This window comes from Pseudophryne corroboree, chromosome 1, assembly GCF_028390025.1.
Source record: "Pseudophryne corroboree isolate aPseCor3 chromosome 1, aPseCor3.hap2, whole genome shotgun sequence".
Taxonomy (NCBI): Eukaryota; Metazoa; Chordata; class Amphibia; order Anura; family Myobatrachidae; genus Pseudophryne; species Pseudophryne corroboree.
The window spans coordinates 200,132,921-200,157,179 of NC_086444.1; the positions used below are offsets into that span (position 1 = coordinate 200,132,921).

General features: G+C 40.6%; 1 protein-coding gene and 1 long non-coding RNA gene across 7 annotated transcripts in view; one reads left to right on the forward strand and one right to left on the reverse strand.

Moving 5' to 3' along the window:
* Positions 1–24,259, reverse strand: part of ARB2A (ARB2 cotranscriptional regulator A) — a 792,581-nt gene that overhangs the window by 176,819 nt on the left and 591,503 nt on the right. For all 5 annotated transcript variants that reach the window (XM_063964011.1, XM_063964006.1, XM_063964010.1 and 2 more), the window contains one exon: positions 20,496–20,580. In XM_063964011.1, coding sequence (XP_063820081.1) covers positions 20,496–20,580 — 85 coding nt within the window. The remainder of the gene's footprint in view (positions 1–20,495; positions 20,581–24,259) is intronic.
* The window catches only part of LOC135060883 (uncharacterized), a 71,062-nt gene continuing 64,089 nt past the window's right edge, over positions 17,287–24,259 (forward strand). For both annotated transcript variants that reach the window (XR_010247289.1, XR_010247283.1), the window contains exons 1-2: positions 17,287–17,431; positions 23,047–23,323. This is a non-coding gene — a long non-coding RNA (uncharacterized LOC135060883). The remainder of the gene's footprint in view (positions 17,432–23,046; positions 23,324–24,259) is intronic.

The window sequence follows — 24,259 nt, forward strand, 5'->3', positions numbered from 1 at the left end:
ATACGGAAAAATCCAATATCCAAAATACTTCTGGTCCCAAGCATTTTGGATATGGGATACTCGAGCTGTATAATACATCTGTCAAAAATAAGGCTGCTAATGAATACCATAGTTACAAAGTGCATACAGCAGAAGCTGAGCAACTGTTTCTGTAGTAACTGTGATATCTCTAGCCGGAGATGGATAGAGAGAGTAGGGGACCAGTGTGCAGTCTCCATGAGGGCCCCCCTCTCTTGCCAGCGCATTTGCCTGTAGACTCTAGCACTGTGCCATACTGCACATGCACAAATCTTTGGGAAGATAGCAGCAGCACAATATTCCCAGTGATTCCACAGCACTAATGGACAGGAGAGTATCATCAATGGGTCCTGTGCACCATACACCCTGCACCCATTATAGATACTGTAAGCCCATGTCTTTGGCAACTAGGAGTATGACCTAACATCTCACCTCTCTCCATTCCCTCCCATTTGGCAACACCTATAGTTTGCCCATGAATTTAAATAATGGTTTAGCTGTACTGTGGGTCCTGGCTGTTAAACGGTTGAGGCATATAGCTGATTTTGCTCCGAGCTCCTCCATAGACTTTTAAGCCAAGTATCACATCTCCCCGACTCTTCATTTCCAGTTCCTGCAGAAGTTCATATGGTCTTGCAACTGATCTTCTAAACTCTGAGGCCTTACCACCTTTGAAAGAAAAATGTGGATTTCCTGTGGTTTGTCAGGGAGCTGTATCACTCTCTTCCATCCCCTGCAGAAATAGCCCTGGACTTGTTTAGGCTGGACTGGGAAAGAGACTTGGATGAACCCTATGATTGATGAGTGGTCACTCATAAGGCAGAAGCTGATAAATTCTCTTTACTGTCTTCTTTGAGGGAAAATACTTTTATGGTTTACACAAGATGGTATCTGGGGGGTCATTCCGAGTTGTTCGCTCGCAAGCGGATTTTAGCAGATTTGCTCATGCTAAGCCGCCGCCTACTGGGAGTGAATCTTAGCATCTTAAAATTGCGAACGATGTATTCGCAATTTTGCGATTACACACCTCGTAGCAGTTTCTGAGTAGCTCCAGACTTACTCGGCATCTGCGATCATTTCAGTGCTTGTCGTTCCTGGTTTGACGTCACAAACACACCCAGCGTTCGCCCAGACACTCCTCCGTTTCTCCGGCCACTCCTGCGTTTTTTCCGGAAACGGTAGCGTTTTTTCCCACACGCCCATAAAACGGCCTGTTTCCGCCCAGTAACACCCATTTCCTGTCAATCACATTACGATCGCCAGAACGATGAAAAAGCCGTGAGTAAAATTCCTAACTGCATAGCATGCGCATTAAGCGGAAAATCGCTGCGATGCGAAGATTTTTACAGAGCGAACAACTCGGAATGACCCCCCTGGTTCCTTACAAACTACTTCAGATGTATCTTAGCTCTTACAACTGATGTAGGAGATAAAACGGTCTTGTTAGCACTTACCTACATGTCAGATGTGACTGTCTTCTGGTATATACTTTTTGGAGTAAATTATCAGCCTTTCTCAGATGGAACATTGGTGCCATGATACCTACTGGCCACCTAGTCATGCTACTGTGCTACCTAATCAAGAGTCCTAGCAGACCACTTGATAAACTGGTGTAACATGTCTGTACTATGACCATTCCCAAATTGCTAGAGTTTGGAAGATTTCAGTCTCACAGAATTAAGGTACAATGCTTATTTACATTTTGCAAAGAGCAATGATGGAATTCAATGCTAGTCTGCTTCATAACCGAATTCTAAAACTCCACTCAGTCTAGGAATCTTTGTACTCTTTCCTCACTCCCTGGTATTTTTCAATGCTGTTAGTTTTGAAAAAGATGTGTGAAAAAGCTGTGTGAAACAGCGAAACGCGTTGGTAGAGGAGCTGGACGCTATTTATTCATTCATCAAAAGAAAAAGCCTGGAGTCAGATATAGGAACTTTTATTTGCGATTTGGATACTTATGAACACGGACCTGAGCTTTTAATCGGACCAAGTAGATCCTTGAATCAAGCCATTAAAAGGTCACCATCTCCAACTTCAGTTGGTAATTATTTCCATTCGCTTAAACCAGTTCCTGGACTGTGGCTATAACATATGGATGAACTTTACTATCTGATTTCCAGCACAATTTTATAAACTCTATATATTTATATATAGAATTCATAATTAATTGCAGTGCTATGATATGCCCTTATTAATATAAATAATGTTTTAAATGAATGTTGCAACAATAGGATTTTATAGAACATTTTAATAAAATTGTGATATTTTTATATATTCAGCTCTCTAGCGCCAATTTGTTTTTGTGTTTATCCATTTGTGGGGACCAACTATCCCGATATTTATTGGCAGCACTTAGTTAAGCAGCTCGTGATCAGCGCCAAACAAATTACTTGGTAATTTATTTTCTATAGTTTTGGCTGTTACTTACATTCTTTAAGTCTATATTGGACTTTTGTTCACCAAGTCACTTGAGGCTTGGAGAAACTACCACCCACCCCCCGACCTCTCCTCCCATTTCAAAAGTCATTAAAAATCCCGACAACACTACCTCATTGCAGTCACTTTCTGATTTGTCATTAGCATCTTTACACAACACTGCCATACTGTATGTCCAGCAAGCAGACATCTGCTTTCACTTACTACGCGGCACTAGAAAAATTAAAGCACAAATCTGATTGGATGCTGTGATGTTATAGTATATGGCATGGTCATCTTTATTTATGTGTCCTAACAATGTAACTATGAGAATGAGTGTAAAGATCCACTATAAGCTAATAATAAACAGCTATTGTGGTCTGGCATGTATTGTGTCAGTGCGTTTGCCTCCTTCTATAATACTGAACATATGGTTGTGTTATTTGCACACTCATGCATCTGACGGTAAGCCGTATACAGTATGTAACGAGGCAGTCACTGACAGACACATACATAACACAGGGATAGTACATGACAGATAATAAAATGCTTTCTGATGATGTATTTGTGGAAACCACTGTAAAAGGATATGATCACAAGCAATTCTGCAAACCACTTGTTACAATACCCTAACCTCAAATGCTATCTCACACGCTGTAGATCATCCCTTTCCTATCTGACATACAAATGTAATCTCAGACAGCACGCTTGTCACTTTACAGCAATGCCTGTAAATCAATTTCTATAAAGCTGAGGAAACAAATAATTTCATGCAATTTACACAAATTTGGGGTTTTAGTCTTAACCTGATACGCTTCTGTGTGTATCGAATTAGAAATCAATATGTCCCTTTTGGTGATGTACAGTATTTTTAAATGCATGACATCTGGTATCGCTGAATGTGGTCACAATGTTGGAGATGTGAGTTTAAACGTGACTCAGTAGAACTGCCAGTGGCTCTGGTGAAATTACCCTTTTCCAAATAACATTCCACATTGCCTATTGGCCAAGTTAAAGAGTATATATATATATAGCAACAACAAATCAAGAGTATATAACATATTCAGATGTGACTAATTTTCCTTACAACTATTTGTAGAGTTGTTACTGATACTTACTGTATTTTTGTTTGATAACAGAAGCAATCTATACAACTCTCCCTCCCATCACAGTTCTTTACATAACTTTATTATACTTGCTGCACTATGTTGTGGACAGTAACAGAGTATCATGGTTTTCAAACATCCTTGGTAAAGTAACATTGTTCAGCCAATAACCCAACTGATAATACTATAGAAAAATACAAAAACAGTGCAGCTGCATAAAACTCTTCAGAGAAGTGGAAGGGATTTTCTCACAGGTGACAATATTACTCTTTCAGTGCACATTCTTATCATCCAGTACATGCGCTTTAATGTTGATTGCGGCTGTGGCTTAAGTAAGCAGGTGATACAGTTACTGGTCACAAGGAAGTACATTCCTAAGCATGTGTGTGTAGAAAATGAGTGCCTTCATATTGCACATATTAAATCACACATGGCATTAAAACAACTACATGACAGCTATAATATGAATCTATGGATTCAGTATGATATGCCGGTTGTCGGGACCCAGCGGCCAGGAGAGCAACGCTGGGATCTCGACAGCTGGAATACCGGTGGGGAGCACAGCGTGTCATCTTGCAGTCGCCACAGGGTTATATACCCCCTCGGGTGGTGGCATGGACCACCACCCGAGTGGGGATTCCGGGCGGTGATCGGGATTCCAACCGCTGGGTGTCGGGATTGCGGCATCCATATCCTGACAGCCTGGGATCCCAACAGCCGTCAAACTAATGCCTTTCGGATCTATAGTATGAACACTTGTTTTTATTTTTCACACATGAAATGTCTAATGCAGAATCAGTATTTCCTATCAAATCCGTTTCCATTCCAACCCAGAATGTAGAGAGAAAATGGCATAAGAAAAGTTTTAGTGAACACAGAAGCACTGAAATAAACAGAACACGTAGTTTCAGACAGGATGTATGTTCTTGTCAATCTGTCTGTAAATATAATTATTGGTAACATTTATACAGCACCCACAAACTGTGCAGTACTTTATAAGTGGGAACATACACAGCAGTAAAGAAAACGGTGTATTAGCAATCAAAGACTTAAGAGGGCCCTGCTTGCAAGCTTACAGACAATCTATAGGAAATTCAAAGTTTGATATATTTGGTTAATAGCTACATGACAAATATTGTTCCAGCAAGCTAATAGTGGGGCTATATGAACCAGTCACAAAGCAATAATCATATAGGAGTCAGAAAATTGCTTTAATATACTGTAGAAAGAGATTAAATGCAAGTCTTGTGTGAACAGTGTAGAAAGAGTGACAGTTGGGTACAATTGACTAAAATGGATAACAGGGTGGTTTGGAAATTGAATAAACCAGTGTAAAGTGTTTTCAGAGAACACCTGAAGGTTTGGAGGTTTGGGGGAAAGCCTTGGTGTACGAGGGGGGGAATTCCACAGATTTGTTAATAGCTACTGGGAAAAAAAGACTTCACATATGAGGAATTCATTTTTTTAATGAGGTGCAAAAAAATACCTCACCTTCCCAGTGGCATTACAGTCCTCATCAAAAGCAAGACAATGCATTTGTTTAATTCAGTACATTTTGGGGCATTACAAGAATGAAAGTACAAAAAAAAACTTAAATTCAAAACTTCAGTAGGGATTATCTTTGTTAGCTTTTTTCACATGTGGCAAATGATAGTCATTTTAAAGGAAATCTCAGTTCTGTTGCTGTTTTATTAACAACATGATGGGAGCGACTTGTATAGGTGTATTAAGAGAGTAGGGAGACCAGGTGTTATTAGATGGGCACTGACTACTAGCCCGTTTCCAACTAGAAAAGTGCCAGCTTGCATAGTGCACAAATTGCTCAGTGATAACATATTAAAGAGAATGGGCAGCACTCTTCTTCTGTCCCACAGGCAGGTGCTCCTAATGCACATAAACATGTCAGCACAGAGTGATGCCACCACTAGGAATGTTACTGCTACTGCATTTATATCTAACACAGCACAATACAGAAATAACACAACAATGTCTGAAAATGAGCAATTAGGTAGCATACAGATATATACCACCCGGCCTCTTCGCTCTGCTAATGCACGCCGTCTCTCCTGCCAACTGATTACCTCCTCCCACTCCTACCTACAAGATTTTGCACATGCTGCTCCCTATCTCTGGAATGCTCTACCTCTCTCCATCTGACGCTCCACCTCTCTATAAAACTTTAAACGGGCTCTCAAGACCCACTTCTTCCCCAAACCCAGCCAAATCTCCTCCTAACCCTCTTGTCTATGCCCACTGTCTACCCCGTCTGTGTCACCCCAGTCTGTTAGCCCCTTACCTTTTAGATTGTAAACTTGCAAGAGCAGGGCCTTCTTTCCTCATGTGCCTTTCCTTTTCTTACTTACACCATCTTATACTCCATACTCCCTTTGATGGCATCTAACCCCGGGTTTTCTATACCTGTCCTATATTGTCTTGAACTGTAAGTGCTGTTTTCTTGTTTGCTCACATGATTATGTACTGTGTAATGGGCGCTGCGGATCCCTTGTGGCGCTATATAAATAAAGGATAATAATTATATATATATATATATATATATATACACAAACAGATATATATTAGAGATGAGCGGGTTCGGTTCTCCGAGATCTGAACCCCCCCGAACTTCACCTATTTCCCGCCTTGCTCGGTTAACCCGAAGGCGCCCGAACGTTATCATCCTGCTGTCGGATTCTCGCGAGATTCGTATTCTATATAAAGAGCCACGCGTCGCCGCCATTTTCACTCGTGCATTGGAGATTGAACGGAGAGGACGTGGCTGCGTTCTCTCCCTGAAAAGCTCCGTAATCTGTGCTCAGTGTGCTGCAAATATCTGTGATCAGTGTGCTGCAAATATCTACGTCCTCTGCCTGAAAATGCTCCATATCTGTGCTCAGTGTGCTGCAAATATCTGTGCTCAGTGTGCTTTATTGTGGGGACTGGGGACCACCAGTATAATAGTAGTACAGTACAGTAGGCCATTGCTGTATCTTGCAGCTCTGTGTCACTGCAAGTATCCATTCCATATCTGTGCTGCATTTTTGTGAGCAGTATTATAATATTACAGTGCAGCATTTTGGTGACCAACAGTATATAGTTGTACAGTAGGCCATTGCTGTATCTTGCAGCTCTGTGTCACTGCAAGTATCCATTCCATATCTGTGCTGCATTTTTGTGAGCAGTATATATAGTATTACAGTGCAGCATTTTGGTGACCAACAGCATATAGTTGTACAGTAGGCCATTGCTGTATCTTGCAGCTCTGTGTCACTGCAAGTATCCATTCCATATCTGTGCTGCATTATTGTGAGCAGTATATAGTAGGACAGTGCAGCATTTTGGTGACCAGCAGTATACATATATAGTACAGTACAGTAGGCCATTGCTGTATCTTGCAGCTCTGTGTCACTTCTAGTATCCTGATCAGTGCTCAATATCTGCTGCATTGTTGTGACCAGTATGTATACTGTACTGTGCGATGTGTGTTATACACCTGGTGATTAATGATTATACATCCTGTAATCTGTACTGAGCGATGTGTGAGATACACCTGGGGATTATACACCCTATATACTGTACTGTGCGATGTGTGTTATACACCTGGTGATTATACATCCTGTAATCTGTACTGAGCGATGTGTGAGATACACCTGGGGATTATACACCCTGTATACTGTACTGAGCGATGTGTGAGATACACCTGGTGATTATACACCCTATATTATTATTATTATTATTATTATTATCATTATCCTTTATTTACATGGCTCCACAAGGGTTCCGCAGCCCCCAATTACAGAGTACATAAATAATCAAACAGCAACTTACAGTTGATGACAGTATAGGACAAGTACAGGGTAAATAAACATAGTTACATCAACAGATGACACTGGAATAAGTATCAGGTGGCAGAAGACTGCTGGATGTGGTACAATTGAAGATTATTAAAGTAAGACAAAGGATAAGCACATGAGGGAAGAGGACCCTGCTTGTGAGAGTTTACAATCTAAAGGGGAGGGGTAGACAGACATAGGTGACACAGATAGGGTACATAGAGAACGTGGAACAGAGGGTTAGGATGAGATTTGGCTGGGTTTGGTGAAGACGTGGACCCCCAGAAGGCACAAGTCAATACTTAACATTGCAACATTTTACTGAGCTATGCAGGAGAAAATGAAAAAAAAGGGGAAAATTAAAATTAAAAAAAAGAATCGATAACTTCTACCGCTTTCAAAAAGGTCAATGGAAGCTGAAATAACGTACAACTACCTCATGGAAGCCAGATACAGTATACCAAACAGTACTTAGCAGAGTTAGGAATGAGTGCTTATGAAATACAGTAACATTTTGTCATAATATTTCAGAAACTACATGGCTGGTCTCTTGCACTCTTTTGCTCTAATACACCACCTGCTTTAGGATTTATATTCAAAAACATTATGTCTTCATAATCCCAAAAACGTCAGTCTTCTTGGAAAATGGTTTGTTCCTTTGTAAGGGAAAGAGAACAAACGTTCTCAAACAACGGTTTCTCAATTTCTTTTTCCTCTGGGAAGGGATTGTGGATGCGTAGGAATATCTGAGCATTTCTGTAATCAGAAAGCAGCGACTTTCTACAAATGTTTACGAATAATTCCAGAGATTGTCATTTTCTTCCAGTGATTTGGACCAATAATACCATTGATTTGAATGAATAATTCCATTGATTTTGTCATTTTCTTCCAGTGATTTGGACCAATAATACCATTGATTAGAACAAATAATTCCAGTGATTTTGTCATTTTCTTCCAGTGATTTGGACCAACAATACCATTGATTAGAACAAATAATTCCAGTGATTTTGTCATTTTCTTCCAGTGATTTGGACCAAAAATACCATTTATTTATTTTATTTATTAACAGTTTCTTATATAGCGCAGCAAATTCCGTTGCGCTTTACAATTTGAAATAACAATAACAAACTGGGTGATAACAGTCATAGAGGTAGGAAGGCCCTGCTCGCAAGCTTACAATCTATAGGGAAATAGGCATATGTACACAAGGAAAGGTGCTATCTATTGCATAGAATGAAAAGACATGTGAGGATATGTGTGGACTGTACAGAGTGGATGTAATTTGATAGGAAGGTTTATGAAAGTTATGTGGGCGGTTCAGGAATTTGATACGCTTGCCTAAAAAGGTGAGTTTTGAGGGAACGCTTGAAGGTTTGGAGACTAGAGGAGAGTCTTATTGTGCGTGGTAGGGCATTCCACAGAGTGGGTGCAGCCCGATGAAAGTCCTGCAGTCGTGAGTGGGAGCGAGTAATGATTGTGGATGAGAGACGCAGGTCTTGTGAAGAGCGAAGAGGTCGGGTTGGGAGATATTTTGTGATAAGCGAAGTGATGTACATTGGTGTAGTTTGGTTAATGGCCTTGTGTGTGAGTAAAAGTATTTTATATTGAATGCGGTAGAGTACAGGTAACCAATGGAGGGACTGACAGAGTGGATCTGCAGACGATGAACGTCTAGCGAGGAAGATAAGCCTCGCCGCTGCATTCAGAATGGATTGTAGTGGTGAGAGTATCGTTTTGGGAAGACCAGTTAGGAGACTATTGCGATAATCAATGCGGGAGATAATGAGAGCGTGGATAAGAGTTTTAGCAGTGTCTTGTGTAAGGTATAGTCGTATTTTGGATATGTTTTTTAGATGCATGTAACATGATTTTGAGACAGATTGAATGTGGGGAACAAAGGACAGATCAGAGTCAAGGATGACACCTAGGCAGCGAGCTTGTGGGGTAGGGTAGATAGTCGAGTTTTCAACAGTGATAGAGATATCAGGTTGGTACCTACTATTGGCCGGTGGAAATATAATTAACTCTGTCTTTGAAATATTAAGTTTGAGGTGGCGAGATGTCATCCAGGATGAGATGGCAGAAAGGCATTCAGTGACACGGTCCAGTACAGATAGGGACAAGTCAGGGGAGGATAGGTAGATTTGAGTATCATCTGCGTACAGATGATACTGAAAACCAAAAGAGCTGATTAGTTTACCAAGAGATGAGGTATAGATAGAGAAAAGCAGAGGACCCAAGACTGAGCCTTGCGGTACTCCAACTGAAAGAGGTAGCGAAGAGGAGGTAGATTCAGAGAAGCTAACACTGAAGGAGCGATTAGATAGGTACGATAGGAACCAAGAAAGGGCTGTGTCTTTAAGACCTAGGGATTGTAGTGTCTGTATGAGAAGAGAGTGGTCTACAGTGTCAAATGCAGCAGATAGGTCTAGAAGAATAAGTAGTGAGTAGTGGCCTTTAGACTTCGCAGTGACCAAATCATTAACAACTTTAGTCAGTGCCGTCTCTGTGGAATGTTGGGAACGGAAGCCTGACTGAAGTGGGTCCAACAAAGTGTATGAGTTAAGAAAGTGTGTGAGTCGAGTGTAGGCAAGTCTCTCAAGTAGCTTAGAGAGACAAGGGAGCTGAGAGATAGGGCGGTAGTTTGAGAGAGCATTAGGGTCAGAATTTTGTTTTTTTAAAATGGGAGTAATCACTGCATGCTTGAAGAGTGAAGGAAAAATACCAGTAGAGAGAGAGAGATTACAGATGTTAGTTAAGGTAGGGATGAGCACCAGAGACAGAGCTTTACTTATTTGTGAGGGTAAAGGATCAAGAGGAGAGGTAGTAGAGAAGCAGAAGAGTGATGATACTTCATCTTCATTTGTGGGATCAAATGAAGAAAGAGTGCCAGAGGGTTCAGGTACAGAACGGAGCAGGTCACTGGCTGCCGAAGAGCATACCATTTCATCTCGGATCTTAGAACGATTGATAAGAACGAATAATTCCAGTGATATTGAGGTGTTTGTGTCGCTTAGCTTAGCCGTCCAGCGACCACAGTGCACCTCTTTTTCTCTTTTCTTTGCATCATGTGCTGTTTGGGGCCAATTTTTTTAAGTGCCATCCTGTCTGACACTGCAGTGCCACTCCTAGATGGGCCAGGTGTTTGTGCCGCCCTCTTGGGTCGCTTTGCTTAGTCATCCAGCGACCTCGGTGCAAATTTTAGGACTAAAAATAGTATTGTGAGGTGTGAGGTGTTCAGAATAGACTGGAAATGAGTGGAAATTGTGGTTATTGAGGTTAATACTACTATAGGATCAAAATTACCCCCAAAATCTATGATTTAAGCTGTTTTTTTTTTTTTAAACACCCGAATCCGACAAAAAAATTTCAGGGAGGTTTTGCCAAAACGCGTCCGAATCCAAAACACGGCCGCGGAACCGAATCCAAAACCCGAAAAATTTCCGGTGCACATCTCTAATATATATATGTACACACACACGTGTGCTCCTCGCGATGCATGTTCTAACGGGTGGTCTTCTGTATGCCGAATGTCGGGATCCCGGCGCACAGTATACCGGTGCCGGAATCCCGACATCCGGCATACGACAACTATTCTCCCTCTTGGGGGTTCACGATCCCCCTGGAGGGAGAATAAAATAGTGTGGCGCGCATAGCGCGCCACCGTGCCCGCAGCGTGGCGATCGCAGCGAACCCGCAAGGGGCTCCTTTGCGCTCGCCACGCTGTCGTTATGCCAGCGGTCGGGCTCCCGGCGCCGGTATGCTGCTCGCCGGGAGCCCGAGCGCCGGCATACCGTACTACACCCATTCTAACAGTCCAGTGGAAACAGGTATGGATGATGTCTACTGACTATAGGGCGGCTGCACAAATATTAGGATTGTACTATCACTACCAGGTTGTGGTCTATCATGAATACACTGGTAATCTGCATATATTCTTCTTTCTTAAGTCCTATACAAAGAAGTTACAATTAACGATTAATTCATTGGATAAATAACTCCTTCACAACATTTTAATTATTTTAGCATAATGGAGCACTTACTAGAAAGCCCCTGCAGCCTCTGTGAGGACAGGCTGTGATTGGCTTTCTGAGATTAGCCCAGGGACCCTACTAATATCCCTTGTAATTGAAGCACTAATATTTACTATCATTTTTCTTGTATGATTTTATTTGATCACTCGGTACTCTGGCTGCTATTTTTTTTTTTTTATCTGGGGTCTCTTAACATAGTTGTTGAAGCTAATTCATTTCCAGCCTCAATTTGATTGACTCTCCACTATTACCAGCTGCTTCTCTTATTATCTCCTCTTTCATAGACGGGTACAATGTACTCCAGAATGCCGCAGCACATTATAATTATACACTGCCAGCTATCTCTTGTGTATATATTATATATTTTATTCTTAGCGCTTGCCTGTGTCCATTATACTATTGTTAGTTTCTGTCACAGTCCTGGCCACATGTGGAGGGTTCAGGATCTTCTCAAACCCTTCTCAGTGTGCCAACAGGGCACTCTTAACACAGGCGTAATCCCACAGTGGATGGGCCTCACACAAAAACACATGCCTCCTGTCATTAGAAAACACAATTTAACATACAATGAGCTCCTGAAAACACCACAACATTTCATTCACAGACACCACTCCGCCTCCTAAAGAAAGATATAATTTCAGTTTAAATAACTTCCTTTTGTCTTTTTTTCCCTCCAAGTAACAGCAATCAACAAAATAACTACAATTTTACTCTGAACAAGCATCATTCGTTCAGCAATCCTCTGCAACAGCTGGTGCCCCTTATTTATAGCATGCTCCATGCGGCTTCCTACCAATATCACTAGCACGTCCTCCGTGCAAACAGACTTTTCTTAATGGTAGAGTACCAGAAAAAGTTACCAAATGCCACCCCTTCTACAGGTTCCTCATTTTTTTGTAGAGTGAACAAATGAAATGACAGAATGGTATTAATCAGCCTCACAGGTCTGTGTCTAGCACACTGTGCACTTGCATTTCTCAGAGCATTAAGCTGTGCCTGTAGCACTGATGTACTGTGTAGTCTCGCTACTTCCATTCTGCCAAAATGATACCAGCATGCCATCTAGAACGTGTTTACACGGAGCACTCAACGCGCGTATTATAGCAGGGTAAATGTGTTTGCTGCCTGAAATTTCAGATTTCCTCCTGATTATTTTTGCAGATTAACATTCTGTCAGTGTGTGATAATAGAAGAGCAAGCTACTATAACTAAGGGAGGTTTTTAAAATGTAGTTTTATTAATAAAGTGCTTGCATATCACAAAGAGACTGGCTACAGGTCTGAATGGCTTATTAGTGGGATGTGGCTGAGAGCCGACAGTCATTGTTACATGGCTTTTAAAATCTTCCATATTCTAAACATTCTAAACACTCATTAATCAGATGATTAGATAGCTCATCTCAATGCCCACAACTACTTTTTCTTTTAATGCTACCAGAAGGCAGAAGTGCAAACAGCCGGATACACTACCATAAAGAGAGAAAGGCACATAGCCATGCAGAGCAGGTGTCATTTTTATACACCCAGAGATCATTCATGGATCACAGTAATAATTAATAATTAGTGGCCAGTGCTGTTACAATTTAGTCCCCATTTATTTCCTGATTATTATCTGAACTGTGGAGGTAATTTCTTAAAGTAAAAACTTTTGACAACTTGGTGGGTCAGAATCAGATCATTCCTTGATTCCATCCAATCAGTAGTCAGGGAGAGAAAAAAATGTTTTCCCTAAACAATTACCCTTAGTAGAGTCAGTCTAATGGGTGTATTCAATTGAAGTCAGAACTGCCATCAAGTCGGAAAGACGGCAGTTTCCGACTTTTTTTGGTCGAATCAGGATTCGACCTATTCAAATGGTTTGCCGTTTTGTCGACTTGTCGGAAAACACGTGGATCGGCGGATTATCCGTCGATCCACGTGTTTTGTCGAATTAGCGGCCAATTCAGACTGTTTTTTGGCCCATTTTCGACAATGCTGATCAGACTTTAAAAAAAAAAAGCCGGACCAGCATTGTCGGAAACACACCTTAGAGAATTTACCACTAAAACTAAGTGATCCCATAAACCTTAACCTTTGCTGCCACCGATAGTGCCCGAGTGCCTGATTGTTTCTTTGAGAAACTATCGTCAAAATGCAAACTTCAGCATATAGTACTCATCCAAAGACCGCTGCCGACTCGAGATCTTGATCAAAATAAACTGCAGTCTTCTGACATCTTCACAGAAAAATTCCATAAAAATTTGAAGAAATGCAGCTTGCCCTTAATATATTCCGATAACTATGCGTGATGTACACCGTATGCTGTCAATTGTCTAGTATGCGTTTGCATATCATCCCATTGAAAAAAAAAAGGAAAAATATTCCAGGCGTACCTCCCATATGCAGTCTCTTTCCATACAGATCTCATGCTGTTTCTGCCCCACACAATGAACATATGGTGAATATCTTATCATATAGCTCCTCCATTCATATGTTATAAGCTGTCAGACTGTCTGTGTTTCTCTAGCTGGGCTGCTGGGACACCATGGCTTTTATTTACTGAAGGACGATTAATAAATTCACAAGAGAGCATACCTTAGCGATGACAAGTGAGAAAGGGTAGCAAAACTTCCCAAATACCCACCTGCTTTTGCCATTGCAGATTTGGATAGCCAAAAGCTGCGTTTGATATCCAAAATATAAACTTACAGAAATGTACTGTTACCCGCCATTGAAATAAAAACTTAAACAGTACTATTTAAACAAACAGCATTCAGGAACAACAAAGTCCCAGCACAATCTACAACGGGAAACAAATAAAAGTTATTTCAGTTTAGCTCTATCCTCCCACCGTTGTAACAGAATTATTTTTCTAATTACATTTAACACATGCGTGAGATTGTTTTTACTTGATATCATTTCAAAGATAATGCAAGCGACTAAACCATGAAAGATGTATTATCTTTCATCTGTATTTTAATTAAACACATTGTCTGACATCTCCAGCAAATTAAACTGACTATTTCAATATTGTATATACCAATAGCACACACGTAAATCTCCCACATACAAATAAATACATATACACTCTGTATGAGAGAAGGGGGCCCTTTGTTTGTGGTCTGTGTACATGCAGGCACATAGTTATTTTGTTATTCATTTATTTAAAGCACAGTTGTGGGTTAGAATTGTGACAGTGCTGGTACTAGGTTACTATTTAATGCTAGCTGGACAGCTTAACATACTGCAGTAAGAATGCCTAACAACCCCTGTTTAAATAAAGATGTACAGATTTGAATTCACTGCCAATGGTGTAGGGAGTTTTGCGAAGGATAAATGCAGAGGGATAGCTGCTTATGTCTAATAAATGGCTGCAGGCTGTATGCATAATAGTATTTTCTATATTATTTCTGTCCCTATCCGTTTGATAGATAGACAGTGTCTAGTTAGGCAGTCAATAGATAGACACCATATGTTAGACAGACATTAGGTCGACAGGGTTAAAAGGTCGACGTGAAAAAGGTCGACAGGTCAAAAGGTCGACATAAAAAAAAGACAATTTTTTTTAAAAAGTAACATGTATTTGGACTATTTCATACTTTCTCTATCCATGTCGGCATAGAGTTGGTTATAAACCTTGTGGCGAGCGCAGCGAGCCACCGTGCCCGAAGCGTGGCGAGCGAAGCAAGCCCCGCGAGGATATGCCTTTCTACAATTGGGGGTCCCAGATGACAAAACTATCCACACAAACCACAAAAATGCAAAAAACATGGTGTCTACCTTTTTCCCGTCGACCTTTTGACCTGTCGACATTTTGACCTGTCGACATTTTGACCCTGTTGACCTAATGTCTGTCTAACATATGGTGTCTATCTACTGACTGTCTAACTAGACACTATCTATCTTTCATACCGGAACCTTCTGTCATCTGAAACACTCTACGTATCACTATTTGTATCTGTATCAATGGGCAGTGACCATCTTATAACTATACAGAATTTACACTTGAGTCTCATCACCAACAAGACTGTCCAGCTGTGGATTATGATACTTTTTGAAACAGGTGAAACATTAGGATTATCGGGCCTGATTCAGAAATGTACGCTAGGTGGTCGCAGATGCTGCTGTGAAATTATGCAAATGCAGCAGTAGCTGGCTCCTGCCGGCTTCTGTGATCTGCTGCGACGTCTGAGGGCACAGTATTGGATCATCTGTGTGAACATCGGTCATCTGTGCCACCATCAGCTTACTCAGGATGGCCGGGATATTCACATTGCTGAAGCCAGTAAAGCTGCATCCGCCATTGGCTTCAGCACGCCCTAAAAGCAGGGGCACAAAGCACCAGTTTTCTCTAATGCTGACAGTCAACACCCCCAAACAGCCTCAGCATGGGGCTTGGGGGGCACAGCATACAATCTCACAGAACGTAGTGAACATGCGTAGTGTGGTATCTGTGCATCAGAGATATACGTAAATCACCAGGATTGCATACATCTCTGAATCAGGCCCATTGTCTGATGTAATACTATGATCAGGTGCTTTGCTGCACAGGCCAAGAGTGGTTCCTTGTAAGGCAACTGAAAAATATCATGTTGTCCACTACCATCTTTCTGCATCCTCCACTGTTGATAGATATACTGTATAAATAAGGCGGTATCCAATTAGCTCTGGTTTGTACCTCCCCCTGAGCTATCCAATTAGCCCTGATGCCGGCACTTATCTAGGTTTTTGTTTCTCTTGTTTCAAGCAGGCTAAACCAAATCCGTAAAAAGCAGGCCTGTTAAGGGGGGTACTGACGGGAGAGATGTGTGCCGAGCAATCTCAACACAGACCGCTCAGCACACATCTCTCCCCCCACTCAGCACAGCGTGATGTGCTGAGGAAGGGGGGGGGGCTACGACGGGGGGCGCTGAAGTGAGCGACCCGCTAGATTGAGCCTGCATGCAGGCTCAATCTAGCACCGGCTATAGCGATGCGCGGCTATCGCTGGGGGGCATACACACGGCAGATCCGTGCTTAAAATCTAAGCAATCTAGTCAGATTACTTAGATTTTAAACACGGATCTCTCCATGTGTACCCCCCTTTAGTGGCCGTGACAACACGTAGGTCTGTGACTTTTTGCAGATCCTGTGCGTTTTTACATGAAAAGTTAAACATTTTTTTGGGGGGGGAAATGGGGACTAACTGAATACCTCCACAAAAAATTGTTGCTAAAGTTTTTTTGTGAAAACCTTGTTTTCCAAGACTGAAATTTTCGGGTCTAACTGGATACCCTCTTAATTAAATCCATAAATAATGACATACTAATTGGTCAATATTTACTATACGTGGAAGTATTTCAATAAAAAATGTTTCACAAAATCCTTGATAAATAAACCAGACATTGTGATTCGGAATAAGGACATATACAATGCTGGAATGGCAAATACTACCATTTTACAAATGTTACCAAAATGTAAGCCGCAAAAACAACCCTCCCCTCCCCCCCACAAAAAAAAACAACAAACATATAAACATAAACCTTTTTTATTTGGAGCCATTGTTTCTTTAACAGGAGCACTGGCCAATATCTGTATTTTTCAAATGAACCTGTTGAGTTTTACATACTGTGGTATAGTTGGAAAATGTAAGAAAGGTTTACACCATTAAAGGCCATCTAAGTCCTTTTTAATGTGCATGCCTGAAGCGTGAATGCTAAATGTAGTCTTAGTCTGACCTTCCACTGCAGCATTGGTAAAAAGTAAAGTTATTACAAAATCCGCAAACATATTTCACAGCGTTTAGACAATGTTCAAAAATGCTGAAAGTTATTTGCATTGCTGTCACATGGCATGGCATCATTGCTATACCGCTGGTGTGCAAATGCACCAACCAGTACAGAGCCATTCTGTTGCCTAGGAGATTCTCTCAGCCCTGCACCATTAGCCTTCCATGTGCCACAGTCATGTTTTCATCTGCTAAGCAATTCTCTCAAAAAGTAAACAGTCATTAAAACGACTGGACAGACGACATAGGGGAGATGTATCTACCGTTCTACCGAGGACAGGTAAAGAAGTCACTCATATCTTAGACTGTAGAGCAATTTAAACATGCTTGGGATAGGCATATGAATATCCTTACAAAGAATTAAGGTTAAAAAAGAGTTGAGATTACCTAAAGGATAAAAAAAAGGGGCAGACTAGATGGGCCAAGTGGTTCTTATCTTAGCCGTCAAATTCTATGTTTCTATATCAACTAATCAGTTTCTAGCTATCATTTTATAGACTGATCTTGAAAAATGATAGCTAAAAGCTGGTTGGTTGCTATGGGCAACTTTTCCACTTGTGCTCTTTAGAAGGTTTGATAAATTTCCCCGATAATGGGCAGGATGTCAAACAGTGGGTTTTGTTACTACCTGATTGGAAATGACAGTCAAACATATGTTTGATTCACTGACATTTAATAAAGTTGAGAACTTGAAGTTCCAGCATACCCATAGCTGCTGTCCTGCAGCAAATAATAGAGAGATATTGGGGTATATGCAATTAGCGGCGAATCGCGGCAATTTATCGGCCGTTTTTCAATTCGACAGTCTAATTTCGGCAAGTCACGTGGTGTCCCGGCATTCGGGGAAAGGGGTCTCATGTGTAAACATGGGACCCCTTTCAGTCCGCTGGTTCGGGTGTTCGTTTTCTTTTTTTGCCAAGTCCGAGGATTTATATCTGGACACTGGATTGAGGTGAGTATAATTTGATTCACAGGTACCCCGGATCGTCGGATCAGGAGACGTGGCAGTCGGCGGGTCAACATAGGTAAGTATGTGTGTGTTGGCAGGTGTGCAATAAAGTTTTACTCTCAAGGTGTGTGTCTCCTGTTTTTAGTTGGGTATTTTTTTTCCAGTAGTACTACAGGTACCAGTGGGCCCGTTTTTCTCCCGCATGCTGGTACTTGTGGTTCTCCAAGTACCAGCTTGCGGGGGAGGCTTGCTGGGACTTGTAGTACTACAGGAAAAAACAATATTCTTTACATTTTCTCAAGGCTATCGGCCTCCCATCCGCAGCCCTTGGATGGGGGGGACAGCCTCTGGCTTCACCCCTGGCCCTTGGGTGGCTGGGGGGGACCCCTTGATTGAAGGGGTCCCCACTCCCCCAGGGTACCCCGGCCAGGGGTGACTAGTTGGACATTTAATGCCACGGCCGCAGGGCACTGTATAAAAGTGACCCCCGGCTGTGGCATTATCTGTCCAGCTAGTGGAGCCCGATGCTGGTGTAAAAATTACGGGGGACCCCTACTCTTTTTGTCCCCCGTATTTTTTGCACCAGCACCAGGCGCAGAGCCCGGTGCTGTTTTTAAAAATACGGGGGATCCCCTGTCCATTTTTCCCCCGGATTTTTAGAACCAGGACCGGCTCGAAGAGCCAGAGGCTGGTTATGCTTTGGAGGGGGGACCCCACGCCATTTTTTTCCGGGATTTTACCATTCCATCTAAAATAAAATAAAATATATTTTTAAAAATATATAAATAATACTTGTGCCTCCCAAAAAGACAAACCAAGTACCTAATCCCTTCTAATATAAATAGAGATGCTATTACCAATAAAAAAACACCCAAAAAAACCTGTTTTAAATTTTTTTTATTAGTTTCACCCACCAAAGTGTGGCGGATTGAAAATGACGAATTTACTGTCTAAAAGCACTGTTGTCGAATTTCCAAACTTCAATTGAATATACTTTTGTCGAATTGCCGCATTTGTACCATTGCAGAAAAGTCGAATTTGACAAAAGTCGAATTTCAAAAAGTCGAATTTGGAAAGTCCGTTTTTTTGACGGAAAGTACTGTATTGCATTGTCGATTTTTTTTTTTGGGCGAAAAAGTCACGTTTTTCGACAATTTCGGGAATTCGACCGCAATTGCATATACCCCATAGGCTACCTATATCAAGCATTAGTCACCATATACAAAGTACCTAAGGGCCTAGTTCAGATCTGATCGCAACAGGAAATTTGTTAGCTAATGGGCAAAACCAGGTGCACTGCAGGGGAGGGGGGGGGGGGCAGATATAACATGTGCAGAGAGAGTTAGATTTGGGTGGGGTGTGTTCAAACTGAAATCTAAATTGCAGTGAAAAAATAAAGCAGCCAGTATTTGCCCTGCACAGAAACAAAATAATCCACCCAAATCTAACTCTCTCTGCACATGTTATATCTGCCCTGCCTGCAGGGCACATAGTTTTACCCATTAGCTAACAAATTTGCTGCTGCGATCAGATCTGAATTAGGCCCTAAGGGGGACACTTACTAAGCAGTGATAAGAGCGGAGAGGTAAGCCTGTGGAGAAGTTGCCCCATCAACCAATCAGCAGCTCTGTATAATTTTATAGTATGCAAATTATAGATGTTACTTCAGTGCTGATTGGTTGCCATGGGCAACTTCACCACTGGTTCACTTCTCCGCTCTTATCACGCCTTAGTAAATGTCCCCCTAAGTCTCTTAAGTGGAGATGTACTAAGCCTTAAAAGGTGATACATTTCACGGTGATAAAGTACCAGCCAATCAGCTCCTTTCTACAGGCTGGGTTGAAAAATGACAGTTAGGAGGTGGTTGTTTGGTACTTTACCACCGTGAAATTTATCACTTTTCAATGCTTAGTACATCTGGCCCCTAATCTTTTTCAGATGACGTTACGTGACTAAGTAGATGATACTTGTTCGATTTCCCTTTTCCATTTCTCAAGTATTCTTATTGACCAGGTAAAGTTCACCCAACACACTCTTACATCCTATTACTGCTTGTTAACTCCTCAAAACATAGAGACAGATTAACAAATATTGTGACGAAAAAAGTGTTCTGTAATTTAATAATTCAGTCGTGCTGAAAGCAAGCATATGACATAGGAAAAAAACCCACAATGGGAAATAAGAATACAGTGGTGTATGGGTGCAGAAGGGGAGTAGATAGAAGAGGAACAGCGTTAAAGTGTACTTAATATAATTAAACATAAATTATAGCATCAGTCTCGTTATTTAATAGCCACTCCTCGTATACTTTATGCTTATCATCAGGTCTTTCCAATCGCTTTATTACTATTTATGTGCAAGAAAATTATAAACAGTAAAAGCAAAAAAAGTATACCTGCAGAAACGCGTGGGCAGTCTGGCAGCATGGATTCCACTGAGGTGTCTAATGGTTCACAGCTGGACACCCAATTGCAGCAATTCTGCAAACACACACCAGTCAAACATAAATAAATAAATATACTGTGCATAGGAACTAAAATAACTGTAGTTTTGTTTTCAAAACAAAGTAATGTAAACAGATTTCCATATAATAATTAAGTATAACAGAACTTCTCATAAAAAGAAAAAAAGGTTTGCAGGAAAATACTATCAGGAACACAGTTCTCTCCTAGGAACATTCTTATTCTGAGAGGTTCACTCCTTGGTATATACATCCCTGCTTTTATATAGCAACATACTTCAAAACAGATATTTAACATTAAAAAAAAGAAAAGAAAAGAAAAGAAAGAAAGAAAGAAAGAAAGAAAGAAAGAAAGAAAGAAAGAAAGAAAGAAAGGATACATCCCATGTCAAATTCAGCAAACACATGGTTACTATTTTCCTTTTAAAGAACAGGAAAATAAGAACATGGTGTACACTCTGTATGACTACACGTTTATAAATGTATACAATGTTCTCTTAAATGTAACTTTCATTTCCTATATCAGGCTGGCATATGGCCTAGCACGGACTGCAATCTGTACATTGGTCCTTGGTCCTAGCTCTGCTTCTGAGTTGGAAGCAAAACAAGTAAGTAACTTTGCACCTTAGTGAAACTATGGGGCAGTGATTTGCGGTGAGGTGAGGCAGTGCCTCTCCTGTCATACTCCGGTATACTCCAGAGTTTTGACTATAAAAATTATATGAAAAACACAAAGAAAATATTATCAAACTCAGAAGTATACTGGTCTGTAACAGGCGAGGCAATACCACCCCTGCCTACCTTGTCCATACACTTCTGCTCATAACTTAGCAAATGTCCAGCAGTATATACTGCTGCACCTGTGTATAATGCCACAAGAACCATCAGGTTAATACATGTATGTGTATGTGTAAATTTGTCTCTGGTACTAGCCATTTACTTCACCGCACATCACTGCCATGCTGCACTAGGTATGCGGACTATAGATCTACAGTGTTTAGTTAGACCAGGAGTGGGGAACCTGCTGCACTCCAGCTGTTCTTGAATTACACATCCTAGCATGCCATGCAACAGTTTTAGCATGGCCAAATAGCAAAACTTTAGCAGGGCATGTTGTTATGTGTAGTTCAAAAACAGCTGGAGGACCAAAGATTCCCCACCCAAGTTAGATGGCAACTAAATCGACACCATATTGTCAACATGGTCATTGGGTCGACCTATGAAAGGTCGAGAGTGCTTATGGTCGACAAGTACAAAAGGTGGACATGAGTTTTTTTAGACTTTTTCCACTTTTCCATACTTTACCATCCACGTGGACTACGATTGGTGATAGTAACCTGTGCCTAGAGCAGTGGTAGCAGAACAAGGCACCTTGTCCCGTAGCATGGCAAGTGAAACGAGCCAAGAGAGGGGATGTGGTGCACTAATTGGGGGTCCTCATGCTCAGACGGTGAAAACGACACAATTTTTTATTTTTTTCAAAAATGTTGTGTCGACCCTTTGTCCATGTCGACCTTTTCACAGTCAACTTAATGATTGTAGAGCTTCTTACTGTAGATCTAATGATCCGTAACCCTGCACCGCAGGTCGGGCAGATGTAACGTGTGTAAAGAGATTTAGCTTTAGAAGATGGTGTCTAGCTCAAAGCTAAATTGCAGGGTAAAAAGAAAGCTGTCCGGCATTTGTGGGCCATATGCACAAGCAGCCAATATCATAATCATCTCCATTATAAGCAGAATTGTTATTTTCCAAGAAAGCTTACAATTGCAAATGCTCATACCGGGGAAATTGACTGTAAACCTACACTGGTAGCAAGTAATAACTTTCTGCCAATGTTTGATATATAATGAAATATTGCAGTTCATTTCTGCCTGATTAGCATGTAACTTGCAAAGAAGAAAAAAAAAAGAAGAAGTGCAATGCTTCACTCTGTGTGTACGTATTCTGGACCTTTGCTTTAATGTCTTTACATTTTCAAAAACAATGGCTTTCTATTTTTCGGCTCAGAGTCTGCAGGCACACTCATGTTTATAAACAATATTCCATAAACTTCAACAGAGACTTCATTTAAAAAGTTGATGCATGTCAATAACTCTCCATCTGAAGACGAGTCCGCCAAAAAATTCTTCTTTTAAAACTAATGTGAAAGGGATTATAGGCCATGTAAATACGACACCCTTGATTGATTGGTAAACATCCATCATAGAGTTCTAACAACAAAATGATACATTCTACAAATGACACAGTGCCTCAGACACAAATACACTGATTCTCTTTGATGTTGAAACCTCACAGATAAAAAAAAAAAAAAATAAAGAAAAAATTAAAAATTAAGGAAAGTTAAATCCCATTTCTTTGTTTTACCGTTTTCATTTTGTGCAATAAAGAAATAAGAAATGTGTCTCCCATCAATCATGTCTGCCAAAAAGGGCGAAAAAGAAGTTGATTGCTAGTCTGGTAAACAAACGTGTATTGTGTATTTTAGATGCTTGCTACCCTGCTTGTGCACCATGGAATCCATCCGCGACATGGAAAGATCCTTGACTGGTAGATCAAGTGTCTTATTGTATTTCCTTAATTCATTCTGTCTGGAAGAAGATGTCAGCTGTATAGCAGTGAGGGGAAAATGTGAAAGCCTCGAATCCCCACCAATAAAGGCCAAGGAACGAAGTTTTGAATAGATTTGCCAAGGCAACCTACTATTCCAAGCCCAGGGAGAGCAGCATGGAGATAAAGGGACGGTTGCTGTATGAGATGAAGCAGTAAGGCTTACAAACCTGCATAATAAATTATATATATATATATATATATATATATATATATATATATACCCACACATATATATATATATATATACATACATACATACACACACACGTAGGTATAAATATATATATATATATATATATATATATCTCAAATAAACTAGAGAGCGCAGCACTCACTATATATGTTTTTGTAATATACCTGTGTTTATATATATATACATATACACATATATATATATATATATATATAAAAAATACACATACAATTTTTGTGGCATCAACTCCCAATATAGATCCATTAAACACTCGAAACACCAGAGAACACTATTGAGTACTATAAATATAACACTTAATAGTGTAGCTTCGGCTTAAAAAATATAATTTATATTAACCAACCATGGTAAAGTGGTTTCTTATATGCTTATTCTATCATTTCTATTTTTTTTTGTTAAGTAAATGAGTATTGGCACTGACAGAACACTGTATCAGAGCCTAGTAAAACGCTATACATTAGCACACAATTAACACATCTTTTATGTGAACTGTGGCTGGGGCTTGGGAGTGGAATACTACGAGGAGGACTGTCAAGATATGCAAATGAGCGACTGGCTTTATCATTCATCTCAGCTCCTCATACATTGAAAATCCATGACTTGTATGCTTGCTAAAAATAGGCCGACAATGTTACAACAGAAAAGGTCTAAAACGACTTCTTTTTCTCTCTCGTCTCTCGGTAATGACAGCAATTAGAGAATCAGACAAGCAGCTATTAGTTATATATTTTAAATATCATTCAATCTTTTCACACACCCCACCCTCATCATGATAAGTCACAAAGAATATCTGGCTGCTTGGCCTCACTTAAATAGAGTCAATTATAATTTTATTATTATATCATTCTAATGCAGCCTTTACTAGTCGTGCAACATT